Raw genomic sequence first — 25,468 nt, forward strand, 5'->3', positions numbered from 1 at the left:
AACCTAAAAAAAAAATAAAATTTCAGAGAATGTTTCAAGAAGTAAGCCTCTCCTGCTTCTGTTGTTTGATCTGGAAACTTAATGGTTTAAAATGGTATTAAGTTCTTTCATTCTGTATGAATTTTCCTCTTTCCTCAACCCCCTAGTGCCAGAACAAACCCCATCCTGGGGCTAGAGCAGGAGCATGAGGAATGGTCCTATGCTCAGACAGGCCAGACACCAACAAGAAGTTAATGCAAACACACAGCAACCATTTACATGAATGAAATTATGCAAATGTACTCTGGGAAATAACATGATTAAATTTACTTTAGTTTTTAACTGTGTTATATTGGCTTATTGAGTCAACTCCCTGTCTCATTATAAATAATAACTCAGGTGGTGGGAATAGAACAAAACTTCTCTGCAAGTTTTTGAAAAACACCCCAGCAACCCAATCTCCAGCTTAATATCAGTTTCATGACAAGTGATAATTAAAGCTTTCCAGCCTAATTCTTCCACACTGTGTGACACTATGAGGATTTATGACCCAAAAATGAAAGTTTCTGCTAGTTTACATGTTTTATTTCCTCATGAAATAAAATATGAGTGGCTTTTCTTTTGTTGATTGGTTTGGAAAGTCATTAGAATAGAATAACAAAATTGAGAGGAAAAAAATGGGGTTTAGCACCAGTAGAAAAATGATACTGAAAAGTACTCCAGATATTTTATCTGAGCATTGGTTGATAATGATTTGGCTGGAAAGACTTAAAAACATTATAATTTCATTTGATAGAGATCATTTGTTTGCCATAAATAAATAAATAAAACCAAAACCCAGTGACTCAAAACTCATTGTTTTTCTTTAAGACTACAGCACTTTTGTCTCCAAGACAATGACTTAATTTATTGCCACATGGTTTATAAGCAGCCAAAGCAGCCAACTCATCCCTTTTCTGGTGTAATTATCTGTTCCATTCACTGTCATATGACTGTCTGCCTCTGGGCCCTAAAGCAGCTGGGGTTATTTATGGGGTTTTTTTGCTTGTAGTGACTCAATTCTGAGCCTGAAATATAAGTATGTAAATATATATATTTGAATCATTTATCTGATAAATGAGGTAAAGGCCAATTTTACATCATGTACCACAAAACTATGTGTCTGAGAGATCAACAGAAAGAGGAGAAAGGTAAAGAAGGGAAAGGAAACACAAACAGATGAGTCTGTCTTCAGATCTACAGCTTCACTGTTTGCTCAACAGAAGAAAATTCAAATATTACCTCAAGCACAGATTCCACTGAAAACCAAGCAAGCAGTATCTACATTTCTTGTTTATATTTCACAATAATTCACATGCATACTGTTTGGTAGCTACATCTCCACAAATAAGCTGGATCTCCAGTGATAAGTTGCCTCTGATCTTCACTTTCACTTAGTGCCTGGGGGACAATGGACAGGTTTTCTGCTGTTGCTCTAGGCCCCAGACAAACAAGAAAGGAATAAAGTTTTATATCCCTACAGCCAGGAACTCTTGTCACTTACACAGCTGTAATGGTCATCAGAGCAATAATAGTGATTAACTGGCAGCTGTAAAAGTGAGTGGAAGTATGGCCTTTTCTCAGTAAAGAGGACCCCTGACACAGGACAATTTCTGACAACAATCAGGGTTACTATCTGCCGAGATCCAGAAGAATTTAAGCCAATAGGAAGGTATCTATTAATAAACTGTTTAAAAAATCTTGCTTAATTCCAGCTAGACAAATTAAAGCCATAAAAGTTGTCTTCTCTCTTTGACAGTCTTGCCATGAGCTGCGGGATTAGATTTCGCCTGTATATCCATACCCAAAGCTGAGGTCATGACTACGATCTCCAGACCTTTAAACAAAATAAAAGCTGTGTGTTCACAGGTGCTAGCCGTGATTTCAGTGCTCTGTGATGCTGCGAGAGGCTGGCTGTGCCCAGGCTGCTGTCAGTAGCCACAGGTGACACAGTCAGCCCCCAGGTCCCGGCTGGAGCCGTCGATGCCGCGCTCGGCCAGCTCCCGCAGGAAGGTGTTCAGCTGCTCTGCCTGAGCCTCAGGGAAGGCAGCCGTGTGCACACAGGTGCTGTTGCTGGGGAAATAGGCAGATTTAGCTCCACTGATGGCCACCTCAGAGGCTGGAAAAGATCAAAGATATAAATAAATAAATAAATAAATAAGCAGCTGAATTCACTTAGCTTTGTCCTGATCTTTGCTCACGTGCTGGCATTCCAATTTTCTAAACTAAAGTCTCCAGCTTGGAATAAAAGTGCCCAGATGCATGCTTGCTTCTATTAAGCCTTGGAAAATAACTAGCAACTGCCCTAGCAGCTAGCCACTGTCAACAGTAAAATGCTTTCCATTAAGCATAGGAGAGGTAGGGTGGGCTTTTTGTGTATCTATATGCACATTTGTTTTTAAATTAAGGCAATAACAACAGAGTCATAGAGCCTGCTTTGGGTCACAGATTGAGCAATGGATGCAATGGGAGCAGTCTTACAGTCCCATACAGAGCTGCCATGGAGATGGCAGCACTGCTGGCTGGGGCCCAACTGCTGGGCTTTATTGGGTGTACATACAGGTGTTGGCCAATTTGCTGAGATTCTTCAACTATTGTTGCAAGATAAGCAGTTTTATGTCCTATTGCTGTCTGTTCAGTGGGTCACACAACCCTTGTGCAACATGGGGTTTGTGTTAGGGTGATACCAATTCACTGTTTTTTTAAAAAAACAGGTCCATCCTCCCACAAACATTTGCATAAATGCCACATTTGGTACCCCAAGATGAAACAGCAGTGCCTTCATGAGAGTATTATAGCTAATGTGTTTTCTTGCTCATAAATTTGCCAGCTCAGCACTGGCTCTCACAATGTCACACATGGGAAGGCTGTCACCAAAAGAGAAACTTTTCCTTCCTCCTATTTTTTTGAACAGAAGTGAGGAAGCCTCGTGTGAACAGATATATCTGAGGAGCACTCACGGCTGCAGACTGCCAGCACCTTTTCCCCAAGCAGCTGCGTGGTCCAGGAGAAGCCTGTGGCATTGCCACACTCCTCATACAGCCTGCTGCTCCTGAGGAACTGGAAGTCATAACCCTTGGGAAACAGGGAGGGGAGAAAATAAACAAACACTGTCTTAGGGCATGACATGGTAGCTGCAAGGGGAAGAAACAGGGCAGGTAAACACAAACACTACAACCTCTCCCAGCCCTGAGGGATATAAAACCAAGTATAGCAAGAAAATTAGGTTTTACCAAATAAGCAGTTGTAAAGGAAGGAATAGTTGCAGCATTATATAAGGCAGGAATGTTACCTGGTTGCACATGGGTTTGCAGTACTGAGTGTTGTCAATGGTCACACACACCAGCCCCCCGTTTTTTGGGGCCACTGGGCGTGGGCATGGAGGTAGCTGCTTGCAAACTTTTTGGTGGATAAAAAGAAAAAAGAAAGAGAGCAAGAAAACAACACCAGAGTGAAAATGGGCATAAAATCTTCCCCTTCCCAAGTAAATTCATTGGCCTGTCTCCACCAGCTGGCATCATCAAAGCAAGCTGTTCTTTTTTTTATTTAACATTTTTTCATGCCCCCACTTTTATTTTTTTTGGCCACATCCACTGAATTTTCCCCTCACTTTCACTATGACTACAGGATCAGCCCCAGTTACACTTTAGAGGCAGCTCACTGTGGCATTTGCATTCACAGCACTGACATTCAGTGCTATTGTAGCCAAAACTATCCAAATATTTCTTGAAGAAATATGACTGGCATGCCAGCTCCATGACAGCACAGAAGCTCTGGCTGGAGGGCAGAGCCTGCCCTGCTGGCCCTGCGACTGTGCTGCTGCTGAGCACCAGTGCTGGGGCTGCAGGGACAGCAGGACCCCCTGTTTGTGCTGCTCTGCCTCCCCAACCCCAGTGCTTCCTCTTGCTGAGACATCTTTTATATTTTGCCCCTCCTCCCCTAAAGAAATGCAGACTCTTGGTTCATTCTGTAGTAGAAAAAAATTTCCTCTGTGCTTCTGCTCTGCCCCTTTGTTCAACGCCCAGCAAAGGGGAAAGGGGTTGGTTCAGGAGGGGCCTCACATTGCTCCTGAACAGGGCGCAGCAGATCAAGAGTTCCTTGCAGTGTCCATGCCAGGAAATTGACTGAAGCTTTTTCACCCTTGGCAATGATTTCAGGCATGCATTTTGAAAATTTCTGTGGAGATAGGGGAGAAAAAGTCTAAGTTGAAAAGGAAAACGTTGGAGCCTTAGAATTAACATATCTGTGAACATAAAGAAGCTCATGTATTTCTAGGTAGCTACTGTTATTTATCTCACTGTTTATGTTCAAGCCACTTTATGTATCTGGAGCAGGGCCAAACTGGAAAATATATCTACAAGGACACTTTCTGGACGAGCAGTATCAGGAGCAAAGCTGTGGTAAGTCAGATGACACTGATGTTTTTCTGCTCTTGTGTGTGCCTCCCCTCCCCAGCGTGTACTTTGTACATTGCCAAAGCAGTACACGAGTTGTGCTTGCCCAGCCAGGGCAGGCAGACACAGCAGGAGCCCATCAGCACAGGAGGTGGGTGCAGAACAGACCCTGGGTCAGCCAACCTCTTACCTTGAGAAACCCATTCACATCATCTATGGTTGTACTTTTGCATTCACTTTGACCGGCAAAAGCTCGGATTTTGGTAAAATCTAAAGGACAAGCAGAAGCAGGTACTTAGCTAGGTCATGACACATGAACAAACCCCAAATCCCACTGGTGCAGAGGAACTCTCCTTCTACCCTGCCTGTATCCTATCCCACAGTCCTAGTAACAGCTTGTATATCTGAGGTGATCACGGCTCAATTCTGAATAATCTGTACAAATATTGATTTGTTGGAAACAGCCATGTGAGCGCCTGTTTGGGGCCACTCAGGGCTGGCTTCCCAAGCAGGCCCTTCATTTCTCTAAAACAACCCTATTTAAATAATTGTTAGTTATATTCAAGACCATCTTACCTGCAAGAAGAACTGCTAAACATAGAACCAACAGTGTTTTCCAGGGGAGGCAGAAGCCGAACATTTCTCCCTGCAGGAGACCACGGGTGATTACTCGTTGCTTGTGGTGCCCCAGAGCCAAAGGCCTGCAGTCAGGCACAGAGCTGTGTGCCTGTGTGTGCCTAGCTGCTCACCCTGTGCTCAGTGCCCAGCACTGCTGGATCAAGGATTAGGGGGAGGCACACACTGCCCCACTTGTGGGAAGCACAAGGAGAGCTTGCCAGAACAGTCAGGGGAGGGCAAGGGCACGTCCTCGTTGGGGCACTGGGGCACACTGGCTCTGCTGCTGCCAGCTCCACCGGGAAATGTTCAGATGAACTGGTTACTGTAAACATGTTTAGTGTATGCACTTTCTTGCATGCTCTGGCTCTCACCACCTTCCCATCTGTCTGTGTTTGCCACACACACACACACACACACACACACAAACACATACTTTGATTAAGAAGACATAATAATGCCTTAATTGTATGTCATGCTACAAGAGAAAGCTCAGAACATCAAATGTGAACCAATGGGTTATGGTCTGTATCCTACAGCATCCAGAGTTTGGCTAATTTCTTTTTTCTTTTCTTTTTTTTTTTTCTTTTTTTTTTTTTTTCTTTTTTTTCTTTTTTTTTTTTTTTTTTTTTTTTTGATGAAGCCATGAACCTTATGTGCTTAAATCCATTTATGGGAAGAGCTGAATAGGTAGCAAAATTGCCACAAAGGTTCCACCTTTTCTACCCTGCACATTTACTAGCAGATTAATCAAATTGTCGTAGAGGTGTGCCTGACTCTTGTGTGAAATGCAGGGTTCAGAGTCACAGCCTGTCACACATCTGCACACACTGCCAGGCTTTGGGACAGCCTCACCTTCCTGCCAACCAGCTGGGCACACACACCCCCCTCCTCTCCAACAAACCTTTAATGGTTGTTATTGTCGCCACCTGAGCAGAACTGTTCCTTTTGTCTGCAGCTGTTTCTTGTTGTTGAGCACAGACCTTCTGTTTTCATGTCACGGTATGAAACGAATTTTTTATTTCTTAATTAATTTTAAGCTATTTTTTTGTTGTTGTTTTTTATTAATTTGTTTTTATTAGTTTTTAATTCACTTACTTTTGCTGGCTGTAGTGTACTACATTATGACCTGGAGCTCCAAACAGCTTACCTTGCTGAGGCTGGCACACACATATTCCATACTCCTTGGAAGATAAGCAATATGCAGCCAGGAAAGCGGTCCCTAGGAAATCTTTGCCAACTCATTCTCTAAGATGCAGGTGGTCTTTAAGATACTTTCCTGCCAAAATGTACCAGGTGGGTACCCAAGGAGGCCCACTGATTAATGTGGTAAGTCCTTGGGAGATCAGAAGGTACACACAAACGTGTTTATCTCAACTAACACAGAACACAGAGCACATTAGCATAATTAATAAAAGTGGAGAGACCTCTGGCTTGACTAGATAGAAATTGTGTTTGTGACGTACTTGAAAGGAATAAATGGCTGCTTATTCTTTAATGCTCATCACAAGCACTTCCTTTCCACCACCACATCAGTTCGGGAGGCGCTGCATGAAGACATTTATTTAGGAGATAAACACGGGGTGGCAGCACTTGTCCAGCCCCGATTTCTCAGAAGGCTAGCTGAAAGCATTAAGTCCCTCTTTGGGCCATACACAGGCAACCCTTGCATTGGAGGATTAAGGATTGGAGGATTAAGCCCTTGCATTGGAGGATTTTGTGGCTTACTGACAAACAAAACTATCACAGAAGACAAACGTGATCCCACAACCTAAGAGTTACAAATAAAAATCTAATACTTTTCCACTGAGTTTCCATTAATCACAAGGACTTAAGAGTGATCATACACCTATTAACAGGGAAATGCATATAACAATTAAAAAAAAAATTCAATTATGTTGGTGAACTAAATTCCTACAAGAGTAGAAGCAGCTGAGTTCAGATGGACCGTTTTACAGCAGCATTAAAAAAAAAAAAAAGCAACATAGAAAAAGATACACCTTTACATACATGGTAGGAAAAAGCTTTTTATTCTATGATTGTTGTGTTGTAGGAGAGCGCTTATGTTTCAAAAACACAGTGATTGAAACGCAACAGTAACAGCACATATGCACTGAAGGTGATTTAAATATTACACATATGTTAACATCTTTTATAAAAGAGGCAAAGATACTGTTAGATGCTATTCAGCCTTCTCCCATGAAAGCAGCCCCCAGCTGTATGCATTGCTAACTCCAGTAAGGAAATTGGACCCCAGAATTTCCCATTGTCTAATCAGAAGCAACAGATCTGCTGATCCTTAGTCAGAGTTGGGAAAGTCATCTTCACCTTTGCCCATCAAAGGTTTGAGGTTCAGCTTTTGGTTTGAGTACCTGAGTCACACTTTGTCTTTATCCAAAGAACCAACAGAGCAGCAGTTAAACTGTATTTTGCTGTCTTATGCTGATTAAAAAAAACAGACCCTGTCCATTATATCTTAGGTAATGAAAGACACTGAGGGTTAAAAAAAAATCAATTCCCAAGAAAATAAACTTTTCTTTCTTTCCTTTTAAAATCTAAAATTCCTTATGTTGAATATAAAGCTGTCAAATTTGATTTTCAGAAGCATCCTCATCATTAGTGTCTTCCTTTCTGGTTTCAAAAGGTGACATGTCACTTATGTTAAAACACAAGTTTTTTAGGCACTTCCCATGAGAATTCCTGTCTTCCAAAGTGACCATAGCATGCAGTCTTCTGGTAAATGGGCTTTTTCAAATCCAGATCCCTGTGTGTATAATAAAAAGAAGGAAAAATTTTTCATATTAAGATACTTCATGATAACTACTATTAAACGGAAAAGATGAAATAATTTTAAATTCCTTTGGTAAACCAAAAGATACCTTTTTATCCGAGCAAAGTAACTTAAAGTTCTTGGAATGCAAGAGCTGTCTTATTTGACTTCCATATACTATACAAGGCCTTCAGTAACAGCTGAAGATTTTGCAAGAAATCGTTTATTGGATGCAACTACTGGGATATTTTCCTTTCTGTGTGTTTCTTTACCTGACAATGACTCCAGGACGAAGATCAAAGTTTTTGTGCACAATGTCCAGCAGCTCTTTCTCTGTTTTTTGGGAAGTTCCATAAGTGAACAGTGAAATAGACAGTGGATGAGCAACCCCAATGGCATAAGAAACCTGTGGGGAAAAAAGGTGCCTTAGTCAGCCAATAAACACAGCACCTTGGGGCAACAGTGGGCAGCAGAGGAAAGCATTAATTTATGAATCATCTTATGAAAACTAAGGCTCCTCCTTCACTTCTCATATTTGCACTATCTGTATTTGTAGAAAAAAGAAGACTTTGAAAATGAGAGGCCTCTGGATTACTTTCTCCCTCTTTATCCAGTCACCTCATGCTCATTTCAATGACTGAGTGTCAAAGGGTTGAGGGCTCAACAAATATCTAGAAAAATAGCCAATAAAATAACCAAAAAATAGCCAAAAAATAGCCAAAAAGCTAAATGCAAAGTTGCAGTTTCAAGAAGCCAACTGGTTATTAGTGACATTACAGTGGGCTTGAACAAAGCATCGAGTCTTCCTTTCTCCACAAAACCATCACCAACACCCCTTCTACTACGGTGGCTCGTACCATGGGCATTCAAAGAGAATCTAGAGAGGGAAAATGGTTTGAGAGCAGCAACGCCCTCAGCAAAGCATACCTGGACCAGGACACGGCGGCAGAGCCCAGCTTTCACCAGGGACTTGGCCACCCAGCGGGCGGCGTAGGCGGCCGACCTGTCCACCTTGGTGTAGTCCTTGCCCGAGAAGGCGCCGCCGCCGTGCGCGCCCCAGCCGCCGTACGTGTCCACGATGATCTTCCTGCCCGTGACACCGGCGTCACCCTGAGCAGGGACACAAGGGCTCCATGTCACTCCCACTCACTCCCAAACAAGGCTATGCCCGCCCTCAGAGAGCTGCAGCAATGTGTGCTGCCCCACACGGGCATTGCTGGGGGTGGCTGAAGGAATGAGCTTGTCGCACCAAGGTACAACACTGGCTGAAGGTGTTCTTTAAAGCCAGCTTCTCAAGATAAGCCATTCACAAATTTGTTTGGTTAATCAAGCCAACAGGCTTGCACCCAGATAATTGCAGCATGCCCTGCCTGTTTTAATTGGAAATATGGAAGCTTTGGTTTAGAAATTACCATCGGTTTAGAAATTACTAAGCGTCCAAACCTAGAATGGAATATTGCTAAAACTGTGCGCCATAAAGGAACTATTGAGAGATTTCACACGGCTTAAAATATGAAAAAAATTTCATATCTTTTAGTCAAAATCACAAATTGTGTGAATATTAAATTGTAGATTCTTTTTTTATTTACAGTCAAATGTATGTCAGTGGTACCTTATAGATGGTCACATAGACAGTGGCACCCAGCATTGCAGTATCAGAGAGTGTCATATATGGACTAAAAACTGCATTTCCTACCCCAAAATATTTGTAGTCTAATTTGAACCGTGCACAATGTGTATGGAGTACTAGGCAGTCATAGGTAATCGAGAAAGGATTACTTATTTCTAAGAACAGATACTTATAGATGAATATTCTAAAATATTAAATAAAGAAGCACAGATAATATTCTAGTGGCCTACAGCTATCCTGACTGCTCCTCACAAGTGCTTCATACTTTCATTTGATCTGGGTTAGCTAATCAGCACCAGACTATCTGACCCCTGCAATTTACCAAATCTTTAAGCTTTCTGGTGTGAAAGAAAACATGTTCACATTTTAAATTCTGCTGCCACCTGTGCAGGCAGATTTGAAATTCTTTGCCTCAGAACATCATGTCACTAAAATTCAACTGCTGGAATGTTTGCATGGCAAACACAAGTGGGGAGTCAAGGTTTTTCTTAGAAAGACTGCATATACACAGAAGTGAACTTTTGGCACTGTTTTTTCCATTCTGCTAAGAGAGCACTGAGACATGAATCTGGATTTTGGATAGCTGAGCATGCATTAAAGGATCCTGTTCTTGAGTTTTTCTGCTTGCCTCAAGCCTCAATTTTTGATGGTGCAGACAGTTGCAATGAGAACAACTTGCATGCCACCATGACTTGACTGCAGAACTGAGTGAGAGGAAGAATAAATGGACATGTGAAAGGCAAAAAAACCCCCACCCCTTGTTTCAGAGGTGCTGAAATGCACTTGTAAAGGGTGGGGAAGTCATCATTGTGATGAGCTGTAAGGTCTTTCCTCATCACACCAGCAGGTACTGCTGATAGGAAAATGATGACAGCAGCAAACCTACTCATTTTGCCATAGCCAGAATTCAAGGTCCCACCACATTCAAAAACATGAGATGAAAATCCCAAGTGAAATATCTGTATTTTCCTTAGATGAATTGAGCTGGGGGTAAGACAGCCTCCTGCAGCTAGCTTTGTTAAAAATAAAACTGAGTAAAGCTCTTCTGAGAAATAAGCAGAAAGCTAAAGCTGGCAAAGTCAAGAGGAGAAATAGTTATTTCTATGCTGCAATGCCATTGTAAATTGCACAAGCGATGATAGCAGTTGGAAGGTCATGGACACATAGGCAGATTGACCCATACTGAGTAAACTCAGCCCAAGTTTAAACAGCTGTAAAACGACACTGAGACTTTTCTCAGTTTGTATGTGCAAACATATGCAACACAGCTCCAGCGCAAGAGTAGCAAGGGGTACCTGGCTGGCTTATCACTTGTAACTACAGTACATTTTAAAATGGATGCAGTTCAGTACACATCTGAAAGATTTACATTTTTAATGGGTGCACTTCACTGCACACATAAAAATTTTCCTGTGTGTAGCCTTCTTTTCTATGTAGCTATGATTGATGCCTTGGTTCATTCACTCCAAGTTACAGCTCAAGTTTGACTCTCCTTTTGTGCATAGTCTAGGATATCAATGATACACAAAATTACAGTGATACAACCCATTCAGCTGCATAAAAATACATTTTTTTTGTAGAATCAATAATTATAATGATAAGTCTCAACATCTTCCTACCTGTTGCATGGCACTAATATAAAAAAGAGTGCCTTAGAAATAATTCTAGAAAATTCTGGTAAGTGAATGAATTTGTAAAACAAAGGGAAAACACTGTCTACTTGGATTTGTTTTAAAATTGAACCTAATTTCAGGAAGGAGTTTTGAAGTTTTGTTGTGATATTTCTGAAGGCATCTGAAGATTAAAACATTAATAATGGTAAATTTGTTTTCAAAAACTTAATCTCAGAACTGCTGATCCTACAGATAGTGGAAGTTCTTCCTGACTTTGGTGAGAACAGGATCAAATTATAAATCCCATCTCCTGCACTGCCTAAAAGTAAAAGGAACATTTATTTTTCTCACCAGAAGAAGCCTTATTTGGGCTGATTTTCAGGAATGAAAATGAACACCTTCTGCTCTTACTGGTGTCAGACAGAACAGTGAGAGCTATGCAGATCTGAAAAGCAGTTTCACAGCAAGAGAGGTAAAGCATCTCTTGTCCATCTCTCTGTAAGAAGTGCTTCCCATGAGGAAGGACTGCAGGTCTCACTCAGTGCTGGCTCCCAGAGGGTTTGAGAAAATTCAGAACTGGGCTCTACACTCTTCATGCAATGGAAGTTTGAATGCAGACTTGCCTGCCTAGTCACAACACATGTACAGTATCACCAGGCCCTCAAAGGTTACTTTGGCATAGGACATGTGAAACCCTGAGCCCTTCTCCCACACCCAGCTGCAGCAAAAGTCTTCCACTGGGCAGCTTGCTCCTTACCCTGGGACAGAGAGGCTAAAACCTGAGCATTGAAGACACACATACAGTGAAAGGCAACCTCATAAGACCACCAAAATAATACAACACAAACCTGAGGCCCTCCAATAACAAAACGTCCGCTGGGCTGAAGGTGATAAACAGTTTTGTCATCCAAGTATTTGGCAGGGACGACGACCTGGATGACGCGTTCCTTGAGGGTCCTGCGCATGTTCTCCAGGGAAATGCCCTCGTCGTGCTGCACCGAGATCACGATGGTGTGAACACGCACAGGGATCACTGCCCCGTTCTTCTGGATGTACTGGACTGTCACCTGGGGGACATAGGCACAGAGGGAACAAACAACAGAGCTGCTGCAAATGTGTTAGTGGCACCCATCAAATGTCACCCAGGCTATCCCAAAGACTGTAGCGAAATGTCAGTGCTGATGTTAGAGTGATCACTGCTCACAGTGATGCCAAGGTATAAAAAATGAAGCTTATATCCTATTTCCTCACTGAATTTTTGCTATGCTAAAGAAAAAAAAATAAAAGGAAAAAAAATAGAAAAAATCCAACTCAATAAAACCCATTGATTCTCTATGAAATCATCCAAAATATGTCTTTCAGGTGTGGTTTCCTACAAAACTCTCAAGCCTCAGAAATTTATGTTCTTAGTGCATCTTCATGTCAGCCTGAACCCCTAAATTCAAATAAATCCTTTGTATGTCCCTTTTCCAACAAGCAAAAACCACTTTAGTTCTGAAGGGTTAAATGTCCCTTCAGTGGCAGGACATTGGTGGTGTGCTCTGAGACAAGTTAACCATTTTCCAACAGCCAAGAGTCAATGTCACAAGCAGTGGAAAAGCTTTATCTGCTCTTTGTACTAATCCTGATAGGCTGAAACACATCACCTGCTGTTTTCAAAGAACCTTCAGTATTTCTGGAAAGAAAGGGTGCTGGTTTCCAACGTTGTGGACAATCCCCTGCAGTGTTTACCTGTGTCTTAGAGTCAGGCCTCAGCCAAGGGAGCTCCCCGCTGCGCCTCAGCTCTGCTAACCTGGCGTTCAGCTTGTGAGCAAGAATAATCGTCAGGGGCATGCATTCCTCTGTCTCATCTGTTGCATAGCCAAACATCAAACCCTGCAGGAGGAGAGAACATAATTCAATCACTGCTAAAGGCACCACAATCAAAGGCAATGAGATTTCATCTGAAGCAAAGAGTCAGCAGCATCCTCCAGGTTTACTTCCTGCTGTTTTACATCACAGTGCAAGAAGCCAAAACTCAGATCAGGCTCCAACATGTTACAGTGTAATGAGAAGCTCCCATGTTCCTAGAATTTTTCACTAGCCTGAAGGCTTACATGTTGAGCTAGAAGCCTCAACAAAAATGAAGACATATCTGCAAAAAAACCAATAGGTTCTTTCACAGAAAAAAAAAATCCACTGTAGAAAATATTTTAGGACTATTCTGTCATGGGGAAGATGTTTTCAGTACCCTGGAAATGTTCCAGAGACTTTTATGTATGAATACAGACACACTTATACTTACTGCAGCTCACATCTGAAATTTCAGTGGAATGGGGTGTGAGCACTCCATGAAGGACATACCCTTCAAACAGTTTAAGGCACCTGCCTCAGATTTTTCAATGCCACATGCTTAGAGTCGCAGCTTCTACTGTTATATATTATATTCATACTGTTATATATTAATTTTATTATTCTGTCATGTTCCCTGCATCAGATTATTGTTTGCTAAATAGAATTAGCAGCATTTTCTTTTTCCTCATGCAGTGTATGTTGTGGGGGGGAAAAAGGGGAAAAAAAGACAGGAAGGCACTTGGATGAAATGGAAAGTGAGGCCATCAAAGTGTCAAAGAAAGTCAAATCTCTTCATCTTATGTAGTATTATGTTCCCATGACCGCAGAAAATAATTTTAATTTAGTCCTCAAGGGACTTTTTAACGATATTAGCTTGGCTTCTGAACTCTGATACTTGCACTTACAGATCTCAACAGCACTCATATAAACTAGATATTACTTCTAATGATAACTAGTAAATGTTGAATTAACTCATATGGCATCAGTCACATTATGCAGTTTTTATGCTAGTATCTCTGTCTTGAGAACACACCATAAATGCCTACATGCATTCTTTAGCTCAGAGAAACTCAGTTTGGACAGCCTTAATTACATGGACCACCTATTACAAGAGCTGCCTCTGGGAATAAGTGAGAATTAAATGTACTCTGGTTTTTATTGTACTAATGCCAAGGGCAGGTGAAACATCACCTAATGTTTTGCTGCTCAACAGCTCCTTGAATGTGAAAAGATCCTTTGTTTATTCCATATTATATGGCGAGTCTGACTGCAAGATGAATGGTCTGATGAGCCTAAAACTATACAATAAAAACATTAAATACAGCAAAAAACCTTTGCTGAGTTCTAAAGAGAACCTCCTTAGCTACTACAAACTGCCAGGGCTCTACTGATTTGCCTGGAGTGCTAAAATAACACCAGACAAAAGTCTGCCCTCAAGGAACCTCCAACTGTTTTAGTAAAATTATGGGTTTATTCTGGGGTAAAGGAAAGTGTGGCAATACTTTGACATGGCTTTTGGCATAAAAAAGAGGGCATTAATATGGAGTAAACTTTTTCCATTGAAACAGCTTTGATGTTTTAGATGTGATGCTATGTGTACCTGATCTCCAGCACCAACATCCTCCTCATTCCTGTGTAGATGAACACCTTGGGCAATATCAGGTGACTGCTGTTCCAGTGCCACTAAAACATTACAAGTCTTGTAGTCAAAGCCTATTAAGGAAAAATAATAGCAGTGAATTAACTTTTTCTGTCACAATTAAGGAAAGTAATCTGGACCCAGAGGACAAAATTTTTATTCTGAAGGATACCATATTCAGAACTCAAAACCAAACTGCTATTCTTTTGTAAAATTTTTTGTCAATATCACACTTGAAACATTTTTTGGATGGGGTGGATCATACAGGGCTGCCTTTCTTGCTTGTTACTTGTGATTTTTTCTTGCACTGACTCCCTGTGCCAAGCCAATTCAGATTATGAGCCTCTCCCAAATGAATACTAATGAAGCCCTGTACATGAATTCCCTGAAGCTGAGTTTTTCAGTGAGTGAAGACTCTGCTCTCTCCACATTATTTGTAATACATACAAAGCAGTGTCCGTACTTAAATCTCTCATGGGACTTTGCATGAACCACAAACAGAAAAACACCAGATTCAGGTCTCACAACAAATCTGGAAATGGGAACTTATATGGCTTTCGAACACCAAAAGTAAGGTTTTAAAAAGAAATTGAAAGACTTACAGAAGATTGTGACAAAATTTCCCACCTGTTCCTAGGTATATTAATAGTAACTTGCTTCTCTCCAAATCCAACATTTTCTAGTACAGTAGCTACTGACAGCTGCTGACCAAACTCATGTTCAGCCAGTACAACATATATACATGTCCATATGCATATGATCCACTTGAATGCTCCTCACCCTCTTTTCGGTAGGCTATGTAGAGAAGAAAATTATATTTCTGTACATAATTGCTATTTCCTCACTGAATTTTTGCTATGCTAAAGAAAAAAAAATAAAAGGAAAAAAAATAGAATTGTTTTTTACTGGGTCGCCAAATCTGCCCTCATCACTGTTGGCAGTTTGGGTTAAAAGGAGATTTATTATTTCCTAGATTTGCCTCTGTGTTGTGGAAGCATTGCTGTTGTTTGACAGTGCAGGCAACCTGCAGCTGAGCTGCTGTAATATTCTCCCATCACAACCTCCTGCAAATTTGATTGCAATCAAAGGAGTGCAGTAAACAACTTGTAAACCAAAAGCTCTTAAAAGATACACTTCACTGTAACAGAATACTTGGAATATTTCTACTGTATAAACAGATACATGCAAATCAGAAAGTGAAATGTGTCTGGTGCACAGAACATTTTGTCTTTTGTATCATTTTCATATCTCACTATCTAGGTATGGACCACACACTGCTCAGTGTAAAAGGAGATATTCAGAGCTGACAAAACACCCTGCAGTGACAACCACCTTTACATCTGGGAATTCTAAATGCTCCTGCAGTACAAAAATACAAAAGTTCAATGAAATGAACTAAGTTTCTTCTCTCTCTTTCGCACCAAGGTGCAACAACTAGCTTGCCAAATGAAAACCAAGAGTCAAGTTCTTGCAAGTTTGGAGGAGTGCTATGTTCTATGGTTCAAGTTGCAGTTAACTATTGTGGCCAAATACCACAGTTCAAAGTATAGTCTGCCTACTCCAAATTCAGTTATAACTAACAGAAGGTTTTTATTTACTGAGGTAAAGCCAGAAAATGTATCATGTAGCACCATGTAAGCAGCTTTCCCACAGTATACTCATTTTGTGTCAGGCTTGTTAAAGCCCCTGTATGGAAGTGGTGACAGACCTGGTCTGCAGTTGCCTATTGCTTGCTCTTCCACAATTTCATGAGTTTTTCCACCAACCTTTAGCTGAATCATCATAGCCAATATGTCTAATTGCATCTCGGACAACTCGCTGGTAATCCACAATAGCACGAGAAGTGATCTCCCCACAGAGCAGCACCATTCCTGTCTTGCATACTGTCTCTGAAAAGAGAGATGAGAGCAGAGTAGCAGAACAAGCCAGCCACTAAGACAAAGAACTGTGTTTGTGATGATGTTGATTTTGAGAGATCTATTGGATGTATACAGTATAAATCCTTTCTGTCCATATTTTTAGCATTATAACTCCATCTATAAAAAATTCTTTTCATATTCACCGTCTGTCCAAAAGCAAGGAAAAAACTAACATGTCCAATTTACAAATGGGAAAATCGTAACACTGGGCATGATTCAGTGATATGCAAACTTGTTCCTTCCAGGACAATTCAGTCCACACACAAAATCAATGGCCCTCCTCTTCTACAGCCTGCTTGCTCTTCAATCTTTACAATAACTTTTACTGTTTCTTCTCATCTCTCCTTTTGAAAACTGAAATTCTTATGTCATTTTTTGAGGGTGAAATGAGCTAGGTCTTTGCAAACATCCTAAAAAAAGAATGTGATTGTGTGATGACTTAAAGCAAAGCAGCAAACAACTCACCACAAGCAACCTTGGCATTTGGGTCCTGTTTGAGGTGGGCGTCTAGCACAGCATCGCTGATCTGATCACAGATTTTATCTGCAAGACATCAAAGCTGTGATTCAAAACCACAGCACTCCATACAGAACATGGACTGTTTGCATCACTTTCAGAAAGGAATTCTTTTATTGCTTATTACTGGCATATGTAAGGTAGCTAAAAAGAAAGACACGTTAAACATCCTTTCAGCAAACTCAGTAGACACAGTGGGGCATTTACCTACCGGTGTAAACTAACTAGAACTTCATCTGTAGTTTTCTGCACTTAGATGTGAAACAAGTGTTTAATGCACAGAATAACCTGAGAGGTTAAGAGGTTTTACTTGCAGCTTTCACCTTCTCCAGGACCACCAGCTCTGCAAAGCAGTGGTGCTCTAATGGAATGGGGATGTTCCACCACAACTTCCATCATCTCAACAGAAAGGTGCAATGTACCTGACCTACACTGGTGGTAAAGCCTGAGAAAGTGTCTAGAGTAATAGAGATAATGCACAGCTCAGTGGAGGGCTGGGTTTTGGGTTGCTTTTTATCATTGCTTCCTACCATCTGGCAATGTCACCTCCTAATAATCCCTGCAACCCACCTAAGGCAGCACAGGGAATACACACACATCAGCAAAGAAGGGGTTACCAGATGGAGTTTGTCTGAGGTAAACTTTTAGTCACATACCAAGTACAGATGTTTCAGCTGAAGCTTTTCATAATAATATTTTATCTTTTTCTTTGTTTCTTTTCTAATCTTTAAAACAAATATTGAATCTTAATCAAATAATCTAGCTAATCTAATGGACACAAAAGGGCAGCACCCATAGCAAGGTTTTCCATGTGAAAATGGTAAATATTCTTATATAATTTAATTTTATTGTTCTTTTAAAAAAGGTCTAGTATTGCTTTTAGATTTTCACTGAACAAGCTGTGTGGCAAAATAAATTAATCTCCTGCCTTGCTGTGTGCAACTCAATCTGTTGGAAAGCAATGTTTTGTGGAGAATCTGTCATTAGAGGCTTTTAATACACTTAAGCTCAAGTCAAAATAAATTCTCACTTATTTTCGTGAAGAAGGTGTACATTTAGCTAAGAGGGACAAATCAAGGACTGGAGAACTAATGTGATTCTGACACTCTTATCTCCCATATTCACTCCCATCTCACCACTTCAACACAAAAAGAATGAACACAAAAGACAATTAGCAAATGTAGACTGCGTTAGAACTTTCAGCCTAGCAAGAATTGTACATGGATTACTAAATTTGGGACAATTATTACCAAACAGGAATCAGACTTGCAATTTAATTAGATGTCCAACTGAACCTTGTTTAGCAAACCTGGGTACAAAGGTGGCAGGAGTGATTAAAATGTATCTTTGCTTGCTCTCTTCAAAGTTTTAATTTTATAAGGAAATATATCCACATTTTCAAGCATAAAAGCAAGAAATATTGACAACAATATGCAATTTATTGCATATTGCAATATGTAATTATGTAATCATTATGGATGAGACAACAGAGCAATTGGGGTTAGAATGGTCCAATACCCAGTAGCAAACTGTAGTGACTGGGACTGCTTTGTAGTCATTTTTTCAGCTCCCAGAGTTTCAGTGAAGAACCTTTATTGCTGCCCTTGCTCCACATGAAGCATGTCTCACCTGCATTAGATGCTTCTGTCCCACATGCCTAAGTTCCCTGCATGGCACTCATTGTGATGTTATATACATTCTTGCCAAAACACTCAAAAGGGTGTTAAGAAGCTGTGGGAAGGTTTAGGACGGAATGAGAAAAATGCCCTAAATCAGAAAAGTCTGTCTTACAGGATGAAATCAATCAAGAGACAGATAAAGATTCAAAAAGGAGAATCTGAAAAGAGTGAGAACCAGCGAAACCATCTAGAGGCATGTAGGATTCCCTATCCTTCAAATGTCTACATGAAAATAGAATTATCTTTTTAAAAGGTATGAATGAATTTCAAATACCATTTACTAGCTTGTTTGAAGAGCTCTTGCATGAAATATTATTATCTGTGTATGAAGGTCAGATCAGATTACATTTTAGAGATCTCTTCTGATCTTTGACATCTATGTGAGACACTAATAAATTAAAATAACAGATTAGAATAATTTGGAGCATACCTTTACATTAAAATAGTCTGAGACAAATCAGTTGGATAATACATGTCATATCTGATTGTTGGTGCAACAACCAGCAGTTCTAGTGCAACTAGATCCAAATCCAGACACAGATATGTCTGTCAAGACAGGAAAGAGAAATCCAGCTGGATGATTGGCTGATTAATGCATTAAAGGCATGTCTATTAGTAAAGGTCTCTGGTGTAAAATAAAACCAGGCATTCTATTTTTAGCAAAGCTTAGCAGGTTTTGTGCACCCTCCATTATGTTATTTAAATTTCTCATCTCAGCTGGCCCATTTCTCTTATTATCTGCTAAGTGTGAGAGGCTTGTCTATTAATTTTTTTTTCTTTTTATTTTCCCTTCTTTTTTAGAAACAGAGAAAGCATAAGGAAACACCTCTGGTGAGACACTATAATCTTTTAAAAACCCTTTAATAGTTCAGAATTCAGTCCATGCTTACTTTCCTGTCATGAATTACCATCCAGTAAAATGAATATTCAAAAGAGGTATCAAAAATGACTGAGCAGAAAAATATTAGACAGCCATGACTCTTTTTGTGAAATCCAGTCATCCCACAGGCCCAGCCTTATGGCAGAAATGCCAACAAGCCATGGAACAGCTCTTGCTAACCATAAAATGAGTCTGGGGAGGCTGATGATAAAGCCTACTCAAAATCCCAGCTGTAATACCAGGAAGTAAAGGAGGTGTTCAACAACAAAGGTGATCTCTGAAAATCAGAAGAAACTTCAGAGTTTTCCAGATAGTTACACATAAGTTTGTTACATTAGAGTATATAAGAGCCTAACAAAAGTTCTCAGAACCTTCATAGGAATTCAGTTTCACAGACTCACCACACAGAGGAAAAATAAACTATGAACAGCAGTAAAACCTGAAAATTTTATTCAAGAAAACTCCACAAAATACAACAAAGTGGTACAGCCAAACTACTGGCTTTGATGGTGTAGTAAATATAATAAACATTGAACATTTGAAATTGCAAGGTTGGTTTTCTTCAAAACCTATAATCATCAACATTAAATTCAGTATTTTTAATGATATGTTATTTCTATCAACAGAAAAAAAAATAAACTAGAATGTGAATTTTTATATTAAAAGTACGGCAAACAGAGCCATTGTTAGTTTTCTGGTAAAAAAAATAAATGGAAGAAATGCAGATACTTATCATAAGCATTTCATCAAAAAATCAGCTTTCCTACAAAAGACTTTCACTAGAAAGACTTCAAATGCAGGCATTGTGCTGTACATTTTTCCTATCTAAAAGAACCCTTGAGGAGTGCTAGTTGATAAGTGCAGTGGTACTGCAATATTAGCAGTGTCCAAATATCATGTACAGCTGCTCTCCTTATTCAGTGCAGTTTACTGAAGGATCATGCATATCATTAAGTATATATAATCTTAGATATAAGACGTGTTGGACAGATCTGCATTTTCTGGGGGTTTTTTCCTTCATGATTTTTTTTCCCCTGTGAACATCTACAAGATAAACACATGCTTTTAATATGATTGAAAACCTGAGGGTACTTTTAGAAGATGTTTGGTCTTATATTTTTAAAGAGATTCCTTAGTGCTTTCTGGAAAACTGAATGGCAGCCAGTTTGCAGGCAGTTCCACCTGAAGCCACTCCAGCTGGGCGAGGGAATTACTCCTTGGTGGTTTGACATCTGTTGGACATTATGGGGCACAGAAACACACAATGCTTTTCAAAGCACCACGAAACCTGTGCAGCATGACAGACACTACAGGACGTAGGAAAATGGAGCAGTGACAAAATAGAGACAAAAAACCAAAAAGTTATTTTTTTCATGCCTCTGTGTGCTTTTATTATTATATTGAAAGGAGGAAGTCGTGTAAGTCTTCAGAAAGTTTGGAATTTACATCACTAAATGATTAAAGATCTGAAAGGAATTCCCAAATGTTATGCCCAGGGGATTTTGAAGGATCTGGAGGGAGAAGATGGCATAAACAGTCTTCTGTGATGTCTTTGGGGAGCACAGGTGATACCTGTAGGTTAATTATTGACAGCTATTACTTGCTTCTGTGGAATCTGGACTTCTCAGTGACACCCAGCTCTAGGCATTGCACAGATACAAGGCAGCTCTCTGTACACTCAAATAAATAAGCATGTTATTTCTCCTGCTTTGTGCATTAAGAAGGTCTCCATTAAAGCAGTCAATACTCAGCTAATACAATCAGAACAACTCAAATTTCCACCAGACAAAGATCTGATTCAGGATCTTTACTGCACATAATGCCCTCTAGCAAAATTATACTATCACATACGGAAGAGAAATAATCAAGAACACGCAAATTATCCATTTTGTATAAACAGAGGAAATCAAAACTCACAATAAAATTCTATTGCTACAGATAACATCAGAAGCCCAACTGCAGCCTCAGGCACTGGGCCTCATTTTAAGAAATAGCCAAGATTTTCCTGGGTGATAAAATCCTAATGGCATGTCTACACCTCTTGTGCAAAACCACAGAGGGGAAAGGGGGCCTTGGCCAGATGCAGGGGTGATCAATTTGCTGTCAGGAGCCAGAGCTGTCACTGAGATGATTAAGATCCTGATGCTCAGGAAAAAGAATTTGCAAGACAACCCAGAGTTACTGCCAGCCTGTCCTCCTTTGATCTGGAAAATCTCTACCTTCCCTTTGCCATAGGCACGGGGGTTTTCAGTACCCTAAGTGAAGAAGTAGGCTGTTTAAGAAAGCATCACAGCCTTGAAAACGCCCAGGTAAATTTCAGTTTCCACTCACTCTAAAATAAACATCCCAGGTTGGTACTTTGTATCTCATAGCACCCAGAGACCCAGCAAGCTCTGCAAGGCGAGGGAAGCTGCAGGGATATCCAAGTGGTAACTGTGTTTCTCAAGGGCCTGCCTTGTACTTCAGCACAGGAGAAAAATTATATTCGTGGGGCTTAAACCCAATAGAGGGTTTGGAAATAAAGGAGGGAATGTGAATAAGAACTAAAAAGTTGGCCAAATGCTAAAACAAGAAATGAGATAAAGAGAGGACTGGTAAAAGAAAGAAGCTAAGGGACTCAGTTGAATCTGGGGACTCAGTTGAACTCTCTCTGCTCTGAGACTTGCCTATTTATGCCCCAAGATGATTAAAAAATAATGATTAGAGTAGCATAAATCGTGACCAGTTGTCTTTGGAAATAATATCATCCATGTAAAATGACCACACTGTATTATGTGATTTTTCCCATGAAACTCCATAGCACTTCAGACACTGGATGAAAGTATACATAAATTTGACATGGGACATAGGTTCCAAGGACAAATGTGGCTGTTATTTTCTGACTGTGTTACATCAGAAAGAACCCCAACTGGTTTAACCTGATGTAGTTGCCTTCACATTGATGGAGAGGTACTCAATTGCCTCAGCCATGGATTTGATCTGCAGTAATAAGTTAATCTAGAAGAGTATCAAAATATAGACATATAGTTCTCATTGCTGACCTTTTTATCCTGTGCTATAAAATCATCCTACCCATCTATGATTCACTCACATACATTAATACAGACCTGAAAAGCCTTATTACAGTAAAAAGCACAGGCCACCAAATCAGCTTCTAAAACAAATACACTTTTCAGGACCTCAAATAGCCCATTGTCCCCTGGCCTCACTTGAGGGAACAGTTGTTGTTGACATAAGGTGTATGTTTATGGTGGATGAATATTTGTTTTCAATAAAATTGAACTAATCTCTGCTGACCATACATAAAGTTTAGCAAATAACTGTCCACTATTTGCTTAAGCAATTCCATATATTGCATCAGATGATGGAAAGGGGTGAGAGGCGGGGGGCAAATTGGTGGCTTTGCCATGTACAGCTGCTAGGACCACTAAAAAAAGGCTCCAATATAGGCTGCTTAGGGATATTCCTGTCATGGGTCAGAGTCTTAGACCACTCCATATATGCAGGACAGTTTCACAGGGCCCATAAAGATATGGAACTCGAGAAGCAAGCTATGCATTCTTACCCATATGTGAAACTTGAGCCTGTCAGAGATACAGTAGTGTCTCCACAGGAATACTGAAAGAAAGTTAGATGAAAAGGAAGGAACAGCACCCATAAACCTTACTGCCTGCCTCAGCTGAACACACACCCTGCAAAAAGCACATGAACTCCTCTTGGAAGCACTCTAGTTATAGCAGTTCTACAGTCTGTATGGACAAAGTCCAGTAGAAATAAAGTAGAAAAAGCACACTGTTACAAATAACTTCTCTAGTAAGACTAACACCAGGTGAATTCTTCTTTAGGCTTTTAAAACACCTCAAATGAAAATATTACACTTTTTAGACTTTTAGCAGAGCTGGCTTCTTACCTGGATGTCCTTCTCCCACGGACTCCGATGTGAACATGAAAGCCCCCTCATCATCAAGCGTGTAATCACATAAACCATCCACCGGCCCATTCATGGCTCTGATGCTGCTCCTGATGGGCTGCTACAAACGGGGCTTGGAGAGCTCTACCTTCAGTGCCTTCTGTTCAAGAAGGCTCTAACAGCAGGACTATTGCTGTCTTCACTTATTACCTCTTGGGCTAACCTGAATTTCAGTGTGTGAAAGCAGCATGTGCTTGCATCCGTGCCTGCATGCAAGGAGTATGCATGTGCCTGAAGTCTGTATCCCTACCTAGCCTGATCTGTCAGTCCCTGGGCTGCTCCTATATACGGAAAAGTGAAAGTGCCCAGATAATCATGTGAGGAAAATGGAAGAGCCCATTTCTTGGCAGGGGAGTTAGTTAACTTTAGGATACTTCACTAATTAACTCAGTTCTTGGAAACACTCTGGATTCAACCTGTGCAAGATTGGTTATCTTAGCAGCTCCACTGAGCATGAAGCAAGGCAGGAGTGCTAGTGACAGTTCAGGTCAGCTGCTTTTCTCTTTGGCTCTCCCCTGATTCTGGGATCTATGGTGTGCTTCCAGCTCTGTGTTGTGGTTTTGCAGGGATATATACAAAATGTGTAAACTCACGTCTTTCCTAACGAAGGACTAGAAGAAGATTGCTTTGCATCATATAATCCTACTTTCCTTTTACTTTTTCATCTCTAGAAAACTAGAATTCTCTCATGAACTGTTTTTTTAATTTTCATTCATTTTTCGTGCACATTTGAGACAAAACATCTGATAAGATCTAGCACCACGCTGCTTCACAGTCTGCTACACAGAGCTTACCCTTCAGCCTTTGCTTTTCTTTTCCCCTGCCCTTTCTTCTATTGATACGGGTCAATTTTAATTATATTTTTGTATCATATTCCCATACTATATTCCATAAACCTTATAATTACAATAACTGCTGAATCTCAGAGCTCAGTGATGGGTTCTGCTGCAGAGAATTTCTTCTAGTCAAATGGCTCATGTCTGGAATATGCTGAAGGTATGTCAGGTATGAAGGCAGAGGGCATTTTGTGGGTATTCGTGTCTTTAAGTAAGTATATAAAAAACAAGTAAACATATCCATGGGACATATTCACAAAATGCCCACCACTACTGCACCATTATAAGTAAGTGTACTTTTCCTTATTTCCTTTACAGAAACCACTATATTCTCAATCTCTGACCAAAGCACTGGTCTATTAAAAAAATTAATTTCTTACCACTCTTCAGTTTAAAAACTTAGTTTACTTCAAACCCTCAGCCATTATTATTACTATTATTATTAATATCATTATTAGAAAATCCCCAAGATGATTCCTTAGATTCAGATTTCTCACTGCTACATATTTATGTAAGAACTCACTAGAATTTTCACTTTCTGCCTACATTCCTGAAAACAATAACCAATGCCTGTGAATGTTCATCAGGAATCTGCTGCAGCATTGGCCCCTCTCCCATAATCATCGACACGGAATCGTTCGTTTCAAACACTCTTCCTTGGTTTTCTATTGTACAGAATTCATTTCATGGAATGATGAGCACTGGTTGCACTTAAATCCCACAAATTGACACATCAGATACACATTATGAGGCACAGATTTCTCTGGAGTAAACTGTGGTCACCCCACTGATGTGAAGATACTACCCCAGCCTGAATAAATTACACATTAACACCATGCAGAAAAATAGAATTTGTAAAAAAAACCACAACAAATAAGACCAAAGAGTAACTAACCATATTAAACCTAGTTAATCTGTAACATTCAAAAATTATATTAACTTTTAAAGTAAAATAGCATCATTGATAAGCAATCATTCTTAAATGCAAATATTTTCTTCTTCCTTATGGAGGCACCAAAAGACAAAATGGGAATGGATGAAACAAAAAATGATTTTGTGGGTATTAAAGAGTTTTCTTTCTGATTCTACAATCATCCAACAAAAGCAGACAGGACTGATTATCATTAGCCTGTGAATTCTACTATCTCTTGCTTCT

General features: G+C 40.1%; 2 protein-coding genes across 2 annotated transcripts; both read right to left on the minus strand.

The window, feature by feature from the left end:
- Positions 1-1,300: 1,300 nt before the first annotated feature.
- Positions 1,301-5,206, minus strand: LOC134422102 (uncharacterized). Its single transcript, XM_063163911.1, has 6 exons — positions 4,989-5,206; positions 4,603-4,682; positions 4,080-4,194; positions 3,311-3,417; positions 2,979-3,093; positions 1,301-2,137 (listed from the first exon to the last, which is right to left on the minus strand). The coding sequence occupies exons 1-6, from the start codon at positions 5,050-5,052 to the stop codon at positions 1,950-1,952; spliced, it is 669 nt and encodes a 222-aa protein (XP_063019981.1). The 5' UTR covers positions 5,053-5,206; the 3' UTR covers positions 1,301-1,949.
- A 1,828-nt stretch (positions 5,207-7,034) lies between these two features.
- Positions 7,035-23,774, minus strand: MAT1A (methionine adenosyltransferase 1A). Its single transcript, XM_063163912.1, has 9 exons — positions 23,417-23,774; positions 16,897-16,974; positions 16,279-16,401; positions 14,474-14,586; positions 12,772-12,915; positions 11,889-12,107; positions 8,725-8,907; positions 8,070-8,203; positions 7,035-7,791 (listed from the first exon to the last, which is right to left on the minus strand). The coding sequence occupies exons 1-9, from the start codon at positions 23,508-23,510 to the stop codon at positions 7,689-7,691; spliced, it is 1,191 nt and encodes a 396-aa protein (XP_063019982.1). The 5' UTR covers positions 23,511-23,774; the 3' UTR covers positions 7,035-7,688.
- Positions 23,775-25,468: the final 1,694 nt, after the last annotated feature.

The sequence above is a fragment of the Melospiza melodia genome, chromosome 9, assembly GCF_035770615.1.
Source record: "Melospiza melodia melodia isolate bMelMel2 chromosome 9, bMelMel2.pri, whole genome shotgun sequence".
In the NCBI taxonomy this organism is placed as follows: Eukaryota; Metazoa; Chordata; class Aves; order Passeriformes; family Passerellidae; genus Melospiza; species Melospiza melodia.

Excerpts from the sequence above, each read along its gene's own strand:
- LOC134422102 (XM_063163911.1), bottom strand. The coding sequence starts at position 5,052 with ATGTTCGGCTTCTGCCTCCCCTGGAAAACACTGTTGGTTCTATGTTTA. Across the intron at positions 3,418-4,079 it reads GCGCCCTGTTCAGGAGCAAT|TTTGCAAGCAGCTACCTCCA; the intron begins GTGAGGCCCCTC and ends TCCACCAAAAAG. Across the intron at positions 2,138-2,978 it reads GGTGCTGGCAGTCTGCAGCC|CCTCTGAGGTGGCCATCAGT; the intron begins GTGAGTGCTCCT and ends GATCTTTTCCAG.
- MAT1A (XM_063163912.1), bottom strand. The coding sequence starts at position 23,510 with ATGAATGGGCCGGTGGATGGTTTATGTGATTACACGCTTGATGATGAG. Across the intron at positions 16,975-23,416 it reads CGTGGGAGAAGGACATCCAG|ATAAAATCTGTGATCAGATC; the intron begins GTAAGAAGCCAG and ends GATGTCTTGCAG. Across the intron at positions 8,908-11,888 it reads TTGTTATTGGAGGGCCTCAG|GGTGACGCCGGTGTCACGGG; the intron begins GTTTGTGTTGTA and ends GTCCCTGCTCAG.